At 42.9% G+C, this 15,344-nt stretch overlaps 1 protein-coding gene across 1 annotated transcript in view; it reads right to left on the bottom strand.

Annotated features, from left to right (window-relative positions):
- SH3RF3 (SH3 domain containing ring finger 3) overlaps positions 1–15,344 on the bottom strand; it is a 95,134-nt gene that overhangs the window by 25,492 nt on the left and 54,298 nt on the right. Inside the window, exons 7-9 of the mRNA XM_017817297.1 lie at positions 14,550–14,720; positions 11,018–11,268; positions 6,775–7,079 (exon numbers count right to left, since the gene is read on the bottom strand). Coding sequence (XP_017672786.1) covers positions 6,775–7,079; positions 11,018–11,268; positions 14,550–14,720 — 727 coding nt within the window. The remainder of the gene's footprint in view (positions 1–6,774; positions 7,080–11,017; positions 11,269–14,549; positions 14,721–15,344) is intronic.

The following is a 15,344-nucleotide window of genomic DNA, read 5'->3' as shown; positions in this document are numbered from 1 at the left end:
GATCAGTGAAATGTTGGTGTTGGTGGCTCCAGGATCAGTTCAGATGTCTTAAAGAGTACTCAGGAAGATTAATGTCACAGAACTTATTCTTTCTTTTTGAGGCAAACCTTTATATTGCTATTCCAATGTTGCTTCCTCTTAATGCATTCTACACTTATTCTAAGAATTCAAATCAGGCTCTCTGCTCTTGTGCAATTTGTTTATTGTTGTGTCTTGTGCTGCTTTCATTTCATCACTTAGTTTTTATCGTTCCATTTCATACCTGTACAACTTAGTGGGCTTTCTTTGGTAAATCTAAGTAAAACATTTTTCATGAAGTGAAAAATAATAAATAATTTCATATCTGCTAGGAAGACTGAATTTGCCTTCCAAAATCTCAGGGTCAGTCATGTTGACTTTGTATCTGAAAAATCTGCTTTCATCAACTCTGTCCTTAGCCTCCTCTACTCATCCCAGGGTGACCACTATTTTTGTCACATCATTTTATATCTACAAAGTCCTTTCAAGTGCTCAACACTTCAACTTGAGACTGATCTTTCATTTTCTGGATAAAGAATTAAATTTCTTTGGGGATATAAAGTGATAACTAATCCTTTCACTCAGGGACAAGTTAATATGAGACGAAGCTGCAATGCAGAGACTAACACTTAGTAAGTAAAAACTGAAAGTGTACTACTTTGTAGGGTCCGGTTCTTCAGGCAGCTTCAGTTCTAGTAACTGATAGCTTAATAAGACAGCTGTAATGTGAACTAAGGTCAAAGAGCATCTCTTTGACCTTATGACCTTTATGAAGCCAGATTTCAAAAGGGCCTTTGATCTTGTTTCCAACCCTATGTAAAAGCTGGGGTGGGCGACTAAGTGTGCAGGCAGCAGGTCTGCACTAAGGGATGCTGCCAGGTGGGACTGAGCACTGGGCTGCAAATTAGGAGGAGGTTGAGGAAGGCACTGACAGAAAGGGGGAGTGGTGGAGAGGTAAGTCTCTCTGGTCATGCTTATTCTGGCATATAAAACGAGGTCAGGATTTAGCAACAAACCCTGGTCTGCATCCATTAACCATTATGGGTTTGGCTTATATCAGCTTCCCACTCTGTGCTCACCTGGAGTGCTGTTTTGGGCCCACAATATAAGAAAGATATTAAGCTATTAGAGAGCATCCAAAGGAGGGCTGCAAAGATGGTGAAAGATTCAGAGGAGAAGCCATATGAGGAGTAGCTGAGGTTGCTTGGCTCATTCAGCCTGGAGAACGAGTGAGACCTCATTGCAGTCTACAACTTCCTCATGAGGGGCAGTGGAGGGGCAGGCATTGTGGTGACCCATGACAGGTCCTGAGGGAATGGCATGCAGCTTTGTCAGGGGACGTTTAGGCTAGATATTACAAAAAGGTTCTTCACCCAGAGGGTGGTTGGGCTGGAACAGGCTCCCCAGGAAAGTGGTCACAGCACCAAACCTGCCAGGGTTCAATAAGTGTTTGGACAACACTCTCAGTCAGGCACATGGTGTGACTCTTGGGGCTATCCTGTGCAGGGCCAGGAGCTGGACTCTATGATCCTTGTGGATCCTTTTCAACTCAGGATATTCTATTATTCTGTGAACTAGCACTCTCCCAGGACAATGCATTGGCATAGTTTGGGCCACACCACTTACCAAGAAGGACTATTCTTGATGAGCAATCTGCATGCAGGCACCCTATTTTGGGCAGAGAAAAAAGCTTAAAAGAGTGGATTCAAGTCATGCAGGGACACTTGCAGGGCCAGAAAACAGACCTTGCCTTGCTCTATTTTGCAAAATAGTTCTTACACCAGCATCATGCCAAACATATTGTATCATTTGAGGAATGCAGCTATTTTGAGCAGAAAGACTGGTACTTGAGAAAGTGAGTGACACTGGTGAGAGCAGACAGATGTTTACTGATTCTGTTGTCATATGCAAAACTGTTGGTGCATGTTCAAAGCAGCTTTCTGAAGATGTGCCTCGTGTTATCTTAACATCAGTAAACAGCAGCCTAATGCATTTTCCTGTTTGTTGTGACTTGCTTATCTAGATCCTCTATATATTCCAGGGACACAGTTACTAAATTTGAAGCTGCAAACAGGTTTGTTCTCTTGACATGCTTGCAAGAAACGTTTAATTTTACACTGCAATTTTCAAATATTTTTATATATTCTGGCTAGGTAAAACAGTAAGAAATTAGTGTAACTCAGTGCTGAATTAATGACTTGACTAGCTCGCTAGCACAAGCTCTTATTTTCCTCTTTATCAGCTCTTGGGCCAGACATTTTGGAAGAATTTAATCAAAATCCTCATCAAAAGCCAAATGAGTGGATTTTAAAGAAAGTTTAATTACAGTGGTCAAACCACCCAGCACGATTTGCTTGATTTGATTAATGTAATGAGGAGCTCATTTAATGAGAAATGCATTAATTCATTCAAACAAGTGGTTTTATCAGTGGTATTAAGCATCAACCCAGATTATGTACAGCAGAAATTATTATAGCAAAAATTGACCGAGGTCAAAGCAGTAGTCATGCCATAATTACAAGCTCTCAGCTGTAATCTACCAGTTGAACTTGGGTAGTACTTGTCCGGCACGAAAAAGCAGGGTGCCTATTTTAAAAAGCCCCCAAACCACAGGGGTTTGCTCCAATTCCTCAGCTGGGGTCTCCATACCTTTTGTTCAGATGTTCAGAAGATTTGGGAACTGGGACTGAATTCCTCGAGTTTCAGATGGCTACACATGCAGACACTAGTAGCAAATGACAAAGGGAGAGCTCAAAGGAGCCCTTATACCACCCCAAACCCTTAAAGGAAATGGATGTTCTTCATTTGCTCTCTGTTTTACCTCTCTCCCATCCCTGCGATTTTCGAAACCTGGAACACAGTGACTTTGGGGGAAAATTAGTATTTTACTTCTGGTGAAGGAAACCTCCTTGGAAAAGAAGAAAAATTGGCCTCAAGTAGGAAGTATTTGATAAAAAGAAGAAAGAGTCTCCTTTACATCTTGTTCTCTTCAACTACATTCTTAGATACATTTCACACTCTATATTTCAACTCCCCTGTTTCAGGCCCCCTGCCTGTGAGCTTCAAACAGCACCCATCACCTGCATGCTTCTCTGGTGACCCCTGCTATATCTGCCAGCAGCTGCCAATGCTCTTCTCTCTCCTATGCTGCCCTGACCCCCGTTACCTCTTCAACTTCTGCCATGCTGCCTTGCCTTTATTCAGTTCATGACTTGTTATTCCTGCAGCGTCTGCAGTACCCCTGTACGAGCTGCCTTTCCTGCTACTTTATACTGGGTCCGTATAGCACTGAGACTTCTTTGATTTTCAAGTGTTCTACTTCTAAGCCTGTTTGGCTACCAGAGCACTTTCTAAGCACTGCTGCACAGCGGACTTAAGCAGTCTTTTCTCAGCTACCACCAGCACCTGGTAAAGGAGACAATATTTAAAACTGTTCCCCAAGTAGACAGAAGGCTGGTCAAGGAGCTGAGAAGTGGAGCACAAGCCCAGTTGCAGACAGGATGCTCTGTGGGTAGACGCATACTGACAAGTGAAGACTGGCGTCATCAGGAATATGACAGTAAGACACTACTATTAGGGTGCCTAATGAATGTAAGTACCAAGGTTCATCTGCAGGTTGGGAAGTTTGGATCAAGATCTTCAAGAAATAAGCTGAAGTAGAGAACTAGAGATGTCAAAAAATAGACCTAAGGATTTATTTGCCACATTAATAGAAAATGAGCAATAAAACCATTCATGCTGAGCTAAAAATATAATCCTTAGGATCATTTCTGCTAGTGGCCTTTAAACCACAAGGAAATGAGTAAAAATTGGAATTGGAGTCCCTTGATTTTAGAGAAGTCCTGGGATCTGCCTATATCTGACTGCTGCACACCAACAGGAACCTGCAATATTGGCATATAAAGGGTCGCACAGAGGAAAGCATTAACAGTGATGACAGCAAGGCTGTTTGCAAGGTAAAGTCAACTCCATCTTGGAACAAGCAACCCAAATAGCATATACAGACTCTCTGCAGAAGCTGCCCCTTGATGTCACATTTAGTATCCTTGAGTGGAATCTACATAGGAAATCATAATACATAAATTGTTAGAAGATCTTATCTTAAAATACTTTTTCCCACTATCTCCCAGCCCAGCTTTCAAGCAAGCAACCAACCTTGCTAAACTTATCATCTGAAGAAAATTCCCAAAGACCAATATATCTGACTATATCAGTGATAAATGCAAAAATCGCAACTTATCTCCACAGACCTCAAAAGAACCATGACAAACAATGGATCCTCATAATATTCATCCCTGAATGCAAACTACTTCTTATGTATCATGTGCCCTCTGTACCATAGTGAACTCACACTGACAATCCCTTCATGAAAGAAAACAATGGTTAATAACAAAAACTTGTCTTCTAAAACAGTCATTCTCCTTCTGATCATTCAGCCTTCATCCTCAGGGGTATCCTACAAAAGAAACTGAAAAGACTAAGACAAGATTAAAGTTAATAATTTCATAGGACACCAAAAATTTTTGATTCTAACGACAATGCTAATTTTATGGCACATTACAATTTACCTCACATATAGCTTGCTAATCTCAGTTTCTCAAGAGATAATTACCTGTGCATTTCTTCCATCCTGTGTTCAGTAGAGCTGAAGACCTTATTACCTCTCCTCTTACTAACTTCCTCTGTTCCTTTCATCTCAAAATACCTGACTGATTAATATAATGAAACTGAACTCAGAAAAATTGCTTCTGATCTTTGCTTATCTTGCAGTTTGCTAGCTATGCCCCTGCTTCTGTTTTTTGCTCCTCGATCTTGTCTGACTTTTTCCTATTAGGTGTACTCTTAATAGATACTGCCTTTCTCCACACTTATTCCTTACGAGTGTTATGACTATTCCCTATTTACCAAAAAATCTGCCCAACCATTCTCCACTTTGAAAATATCAGGCATGGTTCCAGATATGGTTCCAGTTCTGACTCACAGATACCTTTTTGAATAGTTATATGGCTTTCTGTCTGGCATTATCTGAGCTCCCAATTGCTTGAAAGAAATATTTGGGCTTAGGCAAAGAATAGGAACACAATTAACTGGCCAAACATCAGTCACTATTTCTAAAAGGAAAGGAAACATTGTTAACTCAGATCTTTCTAAAATGAAAGTGAAATATGACATGGACAAGATTCGGGAATATGTTGTTCAACGTGGAGCAGTTATGTATTTCCCAATCCAGTCAGAGATGAAAATTTTTATTGTCACTTCTGTCTGATACTTCCCAACTAGTGAATTGGCCTTTGGCAATGCTCATTGCAATGATGTTGTATATTATTTGCTTCTCCCCTTTATCCATGGAGCTCAAAAACCACTTTACTTTTCTGCATTCAAATTCAGTAACTTTAAGCTGTAACACCTTGGGAAAGGTTAACCAGTATGTTAGGACTGAACTCAATATAATTTTGCCTATGGACTTTCAGTGTGCACGAATTAAAATATATGGACCTATAGTTTAATACATTTTAGGAAGTGTTAAATAAGACAGTACACAAAACTTTGAGGTAACATGAAGATCTACCATCTTCTGCCAAATGCCATACACTTCCTTGGACTTGCAGAAGTAGCAGGTATTATTCTGCTTGCACTACATGCAGTCCTTGATGCACACCTGGGAGTCATTCTTTGCAAGCATGTACCTGGATTTCACATCCAGGCTAGAATTTCTACACCCTTTTCCTTTCACTGAAAGGCATTTAGAGAAAATTCAAGACAGGATTAAGGAGAAGATTTTAAAACTTGTATTCCTCATTTTGTGAAGCTAGGAGTTATCTGTGACCCCAGTGACCAGAGAGACCTACCACCTCAGTATTACCCATGTAAAAAGTAACTGTTTACCCCATATGTTCCTGTCACCATGGAAAAGCTCAGGAAATATATGGAAAAGATTTTTTTCAGGTTCAGAGGAAAAGCAGGCCCTCTCATATCTTTCCCCTACTGAGATACAAACCAGGATCTTGCTCTGCTAAGCAGTAGGGAGATAATCTTCAGCATTGATATATGGGAACTGCTGATACAATGTAAATATTTGGTAAAAACAAAATATTTGCCAAGAACCTAAAACACTGTGTGCTTAAAGTAGCTCTCCATGCTGCCTTTCCTTAGCAAGGTGTACGAGGAAACGTGTACTCAGCTATCAGTTCCACTGCTGCCTCCTGAGAGATTGAACCTACAGTGCATTGTACCTACATCCCAATGAGCCGTACTTAATTCCCTTCTCCTCTTCTGCTGTGCCACTGCAATGAAAGTTTCTTGTAGAAACAGAGGTGCTTCTGGAGCAGTCAAACAGCTCCTGCTACTCATGAGCCAGTGTCTGTGGCACCTGCTGCGGGGCTGGTACCACCATCAGCTTCTTCAATGTCCCGAGGCACATGCTCCTGACTTGGCCGTCGGGTTTCAATGGCCAAGAGCCCACTACAACATCTCTTTGCACCACTGCAGATCTGCAGATCTCGGAGCCAATCATTGGAAGAAACACACAAATTCAGCTCAGTCAACCTCATTTCCCATCTGCGATCAGGTAACACGAGAGCACTGTTGAGGATGGTGTGGGGGAAAGGATGAAATGTGAAAATAATGTGAGACGAGGATGTCCAAGACGTTTGGTGATGGAAACAGTTTCCACCCTCCCAGGTGGCTGCCAGATCCCTCCTCAACAGCCCCAGGGGAGGGAGATGCGGCAGGAGTGCGAGGCACAGTGGCCCTTACCTTCTCGTTCTTCCTCTCCTCAGCTTTGCTGGCAGGTCCAGGGGTGACGGGGGCACACAGGGGCCCACTGCCCACCTCCCCATTGAGGTGGGCCGCGCTGACGTTGGGCGGGGTGATGGCGGCGGCGGCAGAGGTGAGGGGGATGAGGGGCCGGGCCCCTGGTGCAGGCGGCTGGTGGCCGTGCTGGGGGGACACGGCGGGGTGAGGCCGAATGGCGGCTGCGGGCAGGCGGGAGGGCGAGCTGGGCGTCCGCAGGGGTGACACGGTGGCGGTGGGTCGGTCCGGGGCTGGCACCGTGGGGTGGGCTGCAGAAGGAGGACAGAGCACGGTTAAACCCGCCTTGCACTGGCAGATCTGGCCCTTCAGTGGCCATCACTGCCACAAGGTGCCAGGGCCTGACAGAGATAAGCTCTTAGCCTTAACCCAGGATATCTCAGCCTGGAAGTGTTTGCAGCTAATTCCCTTCCAGGCTGCAAAAGGCCTGTCTGAAGTCACCAAAATTGGCTTGTCCTCCCCAGTGATGTGACTATCCCTGTGCATACTACCTTTTAAAAATACATTATCTAGTTCCAGCTGAGCTGTCTTCCAAACCTCCTCCTAACCTAATAGGTTTTAGAGCAATGCAACATGGGACCTAAAAGGTTAGCCCAGATGATCCAGGCTGACGTAGCAGACAGCAATTACAAAGGAAAGTCTCTTGTTTCAGCCCTAAAAAAATGATCAACAGCACATCACTGTGCTGCACAGGATAAATTAAGCAGAAATCCATTGGAGGATTTCTGAGCTCAGCCTCCTCTCTGCCAGCAGAGTCCCTAAGGGACTATGCAGTGCCTTTTAGTCTGGTTGCCCCTGCTAAGCAAACCCTGCCTGCAAGCAGTGGGAACCAGAAATTAGTGCTTGTCTGTTTAACAGTGACTGTGACACACTGCCAAGGTCAACCCTTCAGGGATTCCGGAGCCTGTTGCATGCCTCATGTTGCAAAATATGTGACAAAGCTCCAGGTCCATTTCCACAACTATATTGTCTATGACTTCCAGGTTGGTTGATTGCATAGACGTAACCTAAATACCACTCCACCTTAAGTATTTACAGCCTAGAAGTCAAGTTCACACCTAGACATTCCCTCACTTAAATGATTCAGTAATAGGACTGGCTGGAAAATGCCCATTTCATAAATGATTTCAAGGTTTCATAATCTTGTTTAGTTCTGTCTCAGTGCAAAATTTGAACCTTTGAACATTTTTCTGTGAACAACCTACTCACTCACACCACAATAACCTCTATTCTGGTCAGGTTATTCACCTGGGATGTGAAAACATAGGATCAGGTCACTGCACTGTTCTCTTCTGTGGAGAATACCTCTGGGAAGCTGTCAATTCCCTTTGCAACAGCACAGCTTTACGGTTGGTAGTTCTGTGGTTGAACTACATCCATTCCTGACAAAAACCGTTGAGTTCAGCAAATCAGCTTTTCTTTGACCAAGATGTATTTTACTGGAAAATTTCTGACCCACTTTGATCTGTGGTTTTCTTACAAGTTCATCTGAAGGATGCATTTTTATGCAGCTGGAATTCACTCAATCTATAACTAAACAACAATGCTAGAACAACCACTATTTTCTGTTTCTGTGGTAAAGAGTGGCACCCTTACCAGGGATTGAAATGAGACAATGCCATTAATCATACTCACTACACCAGCTGAGCACTCCTGGCAGGAGGGAATTTTCATCCCCCAGTCTTATGTCCTATTATCTGAAGCAATACTGAACATGATGGGCCAGTGACCATCAGATTAGTACCTCTCAAGTTTGTATGATTTTCCCTCACAGCAGCTTCTTGATTTTATAACATCTCTTTTTACTAATGTTGCTCATAGCAAATGAAACTATCATTAACCAGTCTGTAACTTGATGTGATTTTATCATGTAGCATCAGGAAGGCCCTAAAAGTTGTTATTACAGATACCTTCAAGACTACTATCACTGTTAGTTACCATCTCCCCCTCCTTGAATTACCAAGAACATACACTGAAAGTGCAGTTCAATTCCAGAGAGCCAGACAGGGCATCACTAGTTATTTTGAAGCAATTCACTCCTGATTTTCCCATTTGGAACCTGTGTGATGAGCAACCACTGCTATCAGAAATCTGATTTTCCAGGACAGTTAAGCTTGTAGGGTCAAAGTTTTGAATTACTGTTTGTAGGGAGCAATGGCTTTCCTAGATTTAGAGCAAAAGCACACTAATGGAATATCACTGCATGTACCTGGGTGCAGAACCCTGATTTGGTAATATTAGGTACAATACTTTCATGTAGGACTTGGTGTTTCCACACACAAAAAGGAAACAGAAAATATAAGAAACAGTAAAAGAAATGGCCTAAGAAAAATCAACTCTGAGCAGAGCTCTTATATTTTATTCTGTAATTTTATCTGCTTACTGTTACAATGTATGCCTTTGCTCTGGATCTCTGTATCTGGACTGTGCTGCATCAAACATGCTATTAATTAGCAATGCTCACTGAAGGCTATTTTTGTTCTACACCACTCATATTTCATTTGGGGTGTATTCCTACATTAGTGGCCTTGTGCAAAATTGATTTGTTACTCATGTATATTGCAAGCCAACAGAAACGTGATTTGAATACTGTGCCAGCTTGCCTCTCTTGGAAAGCTTTTGCAAAAGTCGGTGCACTGACCTGTCCTGCAGGACTAAAGGGACCTTTTGAGGGGCTCTGATCCACAGGATACTGGTAAGGAAATCCATTACAGAGAAAATTATTGATAATCATGAAAATTTCCTTTATTTATCCTGGAAAAGGTTTATTTAATTAAAATAAGAATCTCATGAACCTTCTGGAAGGGTTGGAGAACTCCCTGTTACGAGGTTTTGAAACAGTTCTGTGGTCCCTGGATCACCCTGCCTGCCAACTCCTTGGCACTTGAGAAGTGTCGTAGTGACCTGGAGGAGCAATCTTAAATCAGGGAAGCTGCTGGATGTGTAGTACAGCAGCACTGCGGAAGAAAGCTATGGGCATGCCAGGTCTCTGGGGCAAAACAATCCGTCACCTCAGTTTCAGGGGAGTCAGGAGGGCTCAGGAGGCACCAGGAGCACCTGAACAGTTCCTGAGAGCCTCACCTAAAAGGGGACATTTTTGGCTCGGCACTGTGGGAGCAGAAGGGCTTTTGGAAGGGTGTGACTTGAGGGGTAAGCAGCACTTTCTGAACTAAACAAAAAGAGGATAAATTGATTATCCCCCAGTGTGACATGGATACCATGTAAAGCACTGTTTGCTGAGCAGAGGAGTCCGCGCTGTTCGAGATTCAGATTCACATGTATTTGATTATGTTTTCTTCCCTTTGGTCTGGACTGTGTAGGAGGTGAGATTAGATGGTCATAATGGTGCCTTCTGGCTTCAAAAGGTATGAATCCATGACTTACTTCACAGGGTATTTCTCATTTGTGCTTGCTCTGTTTTATATCTAAGACCTCAGTTTTGAGCAGTCACAGTTCTTACTGATCTGCCTTTGCAAACACAATGGTTCACATCCCTATACAATATCAGAAACAAAATGTTTTAAATTTTGCTAAAAAGTTCCTCCCCAGGATTTACTTTTACTTTATTCAACATCAGAGGCTGTTTAACATCAGGGAAAGGGGAATAAATTGTACTCTAGAAAAGTGTGCTGTACATCAGAAAGGGAACCTAGAAAGAACAGAGGCCCCCTGGTGCAAGAAGCTCTTATTTTCACTTCAAAAGGTGGCAGCATTTTTCAGATCTTTTTCTTTATCACTAGCACTGGGTCCCATTCTGCCTAATAAATACCTTTCATCCCTGAAGCCCAATGAAATACTTCTTAATTTTAAGGCATGTATTACTTGCCCTGCAATACAGGCAGTATTTTTCTGTCAGTAAGCCAACTGGACTCAGAACTGTTAATCTCCCCAGGATGCAGGGTGCTTGCTTTCACTCAGATAAATTGTATAAATATTTGTAAACACTCTAATCTATTTCAGCTGTAGCAACAGAACAATCTGATAAACACAACGTGGTTCCCAGAGATCAATAGAAACCCATAAATATTACAAGCAAAGAAAACATACTCTATCCCACATTGACTGAGCTGTGACTAAAACGAGAAAGAAAGCTGTGGGGACAGGCAAGTTCTAGAGGCTTGCCTGTTCGAGGGGTAAAACATCAATCCTCCCTACACAGGGTGAGAGGCACTGATGGCTGTGCACTCACCTATCTGCATGGTGTTGCGGGGCTGGCTGGCTGGCTGCTGAGCTGAGTACCGCAGGCAGTTATTCAGCTGTGGAGAGGCTGCCTGCAGCTGGGGATGCGTCTGGGGAGTGGTGATAGGAACAACTGGTCTGACAGTTGTGGTGACATTGGTGTGACTGGCCCCGATGGGGTGGATGGCTCCTGGAGCTACTTTTGTTGTTGGAACTCCTCCAGCTCCGCTGTTCCTGGGCTGCCCAGCTCCCACTGGCACCCTGTATGGAATCAAGGTACAGCGTAAGCATGCTGCAGAGACCCCAATACCCAACCACAGTGCTGATAAGCACCCCCAGTTACTTAGGGGTTTTAACATGATACTCTATCAGTTATTAAAGTAAACTGAGATATAGATATACATTTATCTTTATAGAGCCCAGTCTTAAGCATGCTGGAGGACATTTTCACCCCTTTATCCTACAGGAAGAAGTGCAGGGTAAAAATGGAAAAGATAATTTATCTCATCACTTTTTTATTATGCTACATTTCTGTCTGAATAGCTTCTAGTAAAATCACAAATCTTAATTCAGAGGAAATAAGTATCTCCCAAATGTCATTTTGTGTGCCAGAGGCTATTTCACACGGAGTGATAATTAAAACATACTCAAGAGATCTTTTCTTGGGACCAAACCTGCATACAGCCCTATGGGGAGAAACAAGGATGGATAATGCCAAATCTGTGTGTGGCTATTGAAGGGGACTGAGAAGCAGCAGACTTGACAGGGCTTGGCTTGGCTGAACATTTACCCTGTTGATGTAACCAGCTCGAGCTTAGACTTGCTAAGGGAATGCAAAAGGGAAGGGAATGCAGCTGACCTGAATGAAAAAGAAATCCAAACAGTAATCGACCCCTCTTTCATTTCTTGCTTAAACTGTATACATAATCTGTATTTCATCTGAGTGGCCAGGTAGACCTCAGAGGAAAGGGACGAGGCTCATTCTCCCATATGATGAGTTCAGACTACAGCATGTCTTGATCCTCTTACCACTGAGCTAGAAACTCTCTGACCAAGACAGAAGGACACTGTGGAGAACAGAAGGACACCAGTGGACAAACTCAGACGCTGCTCAGCAGCTCTTTCTCTGAGTTTCTTACTCAGGTTCCTGAATAATTTCAATGCCCAGCAATAAATGCCATGAAACAGAGGGGTCATTTTGTGCTGTTCTTCTCTCTCGGGCTGCTCCTTGTGTGAAGGTCCTCCTCCAGGAAAGGACAGCACAGGGATATGAGGCAGAACAAAGCAAGATGAAGGAAATGGAAATGTGACAGTGCAAGGGATTAGCAAGGGAGGAGAGAATAACAGAAAAAGTACAAGAGCCAACTACAGGAGGTGGACTGGGAGAACTTCTGGGTCCCCAAGATTGTTGTGTGGAAAACAGAGAGGAGAAGATCAGAAGGAAGGAGTATGCTGAACAATCTGGTCTGATTCAGAGGACATGAATGACAGAATAAGTAACCCTAAGAAAAGAGTAGAAAAGGGAAGAGACAAAAGAGTGACAGAAATTCTGATAGAAAAAGACCAACACACAGGCTGGAAGATATGGTCCAAAAGTGCAAAATATAGCTATCCCTTCTGCCCAGTCCTCCCTCCCCCAAAACCACAAGAGGAAAGACAACACTGTGTTGTCAGTGACTTGACTCATCTCATGGTGCAAGGTTTACCTGGAATACATTTTGCTAAATGAATCTGAATTTTTTTTCTTCAATTTTTTTTTTATAAACCTATAGATTGGGAAAAACTGGGAATCCCACCAGATGGAAATTTTGACTGTCTGTCATCTGCTATGAAGAGCTGGCAAGATGGCAGGAAGGTTCAGCTGAGCTGACTTGGCCATCTGCACTAGACTGAGTTTGCCAGAAAAGCACACCTAACAGTCCACTGAGAGCTGTGGTCAGGCAAACATGCATGCTGACAGGTACAGAAACTCTGTGAGTCCCACAGAGATGGATAGATGTTGGATGTGGCAAATTTCCTCTGCTGCCCTTTACATGTCTGTCCATCTAAAGAGTCTTGTTCTTTTTCCACCACAGTCTGCTCATGCATGTTTTGGCAGCCTATAAATCTAGTTCAGTGTTATTAAATTCATGGACAACTTCTTTTCCTTGGGTTTTGTAAGGAGCAGCAGAAACACATGTATGAATCTGATCTTCTTTGCTGTCAAAGGACAACAAAATATGCTGAAAGTGCAGCAAATAGGAGGTTTTGTTGCTATCAGATTTTTCATGCTCTTCTCCCTAAGAGCGATTTGCACGGGAACTTAATTAGCTCACAGGATCATAAATATAATCATAAAGCTGCTTTCGGGTTTTGTGGAAAGCACTTTTGCCCTTTAGCACTTCTCTGTCTTGTTCTAGCTGTGACATGCTGCATTTAATAAAGTCTTGCTGATTCAGATCACCAACCCTTCAGCACAAACTTCCTTACTAATTAAAAGCTGAAGAGGCAAGGAGTAAAGGCAGCCAAGGAGCTCTATAAAATAAGGTAAATACATTTAGGTTGATGAACTGTGAAGAACCAATGAATTAATATTTAGGGTTTTTTTACCGAAATGCAAGATTAGGACTGTCAGCAGGCTTAGCTATCTTCTAATCTGCTCTAAACTTTTGGTAGTGCTCAGCCCACATATTACAGACTTGACATAAACTGTAGATGGAACAAAGCTGGATCAATTTTTCAAGATCAACACTGTCTGAATTGTGAAGTGCCTTTCCCTGGCGAGGAGTGGAAGATGGTGGAGACAGTGTACATGTGGGAGGAGGGACTGAGCATATGAAAAGCAGTGAGCTGAGTTTGCAAATCCACAGTTTGTCTAAAGGAGACATGGGCATACATATGGCACCATTCACCTGCAAGGAGTATGTGGGGCAATCAGTCTGGGACACAGCGATGAACTTTCTTCTCATCTTTCAGACTATTTCAGAGTGGGCTCTAGATCAGAAACAACCTTTGACTTGGTGTTCTCCAATACCAAACTCTGAAAAATGGCATTGCTCCCCAAAACATGCTATTCTTTCCTTTTCTCATCTTCTGCAATGGAGATGGGTAGCTAAAATCAGACAATTTACTGAACTCTCCTACCACTTCTGAATTTTAACAGTTCAACCATTAGTCCAGATCCAAACCATTCCAGGTCTTTGCTTTAAGAAAAACAAAATCTACAAGAGAAGCTACTGAAAAGCAAGATGCAAGCATTTCTTATTTTGTTACATGTCCAGTAGTTTTATAACAACAACAAAGTGTTTAGCCAACAGATTCTTTACAAGAGTAAAACCTAGGCTTATCAGAGGTTATAAATGCCATCAATCCAATACAACTACTGCAATCTCCTGAGGACATGGATAACTCCAATGCTACAACCAGCAAGTCTCATTACTGAAGTCTGCAATGCCACCAGAAAATTTCTGGAAGGGAAATGTGATTTCAGAGCAGAGCTATGTTGTTTTCAGTGTCCTCCAGATGCAGAGAACTCAGCCCCAGTCCAGGCCAGTGGTCCTCACCTTGAGACAGGTGTCACATAGTTGCCTGGGAAGACACCGGACATCCCACTCCTCAGAGATGTCCCCTTGAACCAGCCGTCCTGGCACTTCTCGATGACCCGGTACATCTCACCTTTGCGGAGCTCCAGTTCGTCGTTCTTCTGGGGCTTGTAGGCATACAGGGCTAGGTAGCTGTGGGGAGAGGTCATACAGGAAGAGAACACAGATGGCATCAACCACCACTTGTCCCGCTCCAACTCCAGTCCCACAGAGCAGAAAGTGAGCAGAAGCAATGTTAAGAAATTGGGGTTGAAAAGGGACATCATTACAGTATATCAAACAAGGAAGGGCAGAGACTGGATTCCAAGACAATAAGGGAATAACTAATCAGAGTAAAATAGGCTGTAATTTAGAAATTGATGAGACATACTTCTCAGTCAGGGCACAACCAAAGCGAAACACTGCCACACAAAGCAGCACTGAAGTTAAGGACTTAGCAGCAGTTGCAGAAAGACAAGACAATTACAGAGACAGCCAGAGCAACAAGGACTAGAGTAAGAGGGCTTTGCAAAGCCTAACATTTGGATAAAGCATATATTCATATGCTTTAGGGAGGGACCCTATTGTGGAGTTTCAGAAGAAACTTTTCTTATGGGTAGGCTACTTCAAAAGCACTTACGACAGCTTTACTTGCATCTTTCTCAACACTATTTATGCTGGCCAAGTTTAGCAACAACACACCAAACTGTTCTGATATGGTATGGTAGTTCTTGTACCATATGGGTAAAACAAAAGTGACAGAGGGACAAATTCTGT

The sequence above is a fragment of the Lepidothrix coronata genome, unplaced genomic scaffold, assembly GCF_001604755.1.
Source record: "Lepidothrix coronata isolate B3197 unplaced genomic scaffold, Lepidothrix_coronata-1.0 Scaffold60, whole genome shotgun sequence".
NCBI lineage: Eukaryota > Metazoa > Chordata > Aves > Passeriformes > Pipridae > Lepidothrix > Lepidothrix coronata.
Note: the sequence above shows the minus strand (reverse complement) of the source record. Positions and strands in the feature narration are given on the sequence as shown.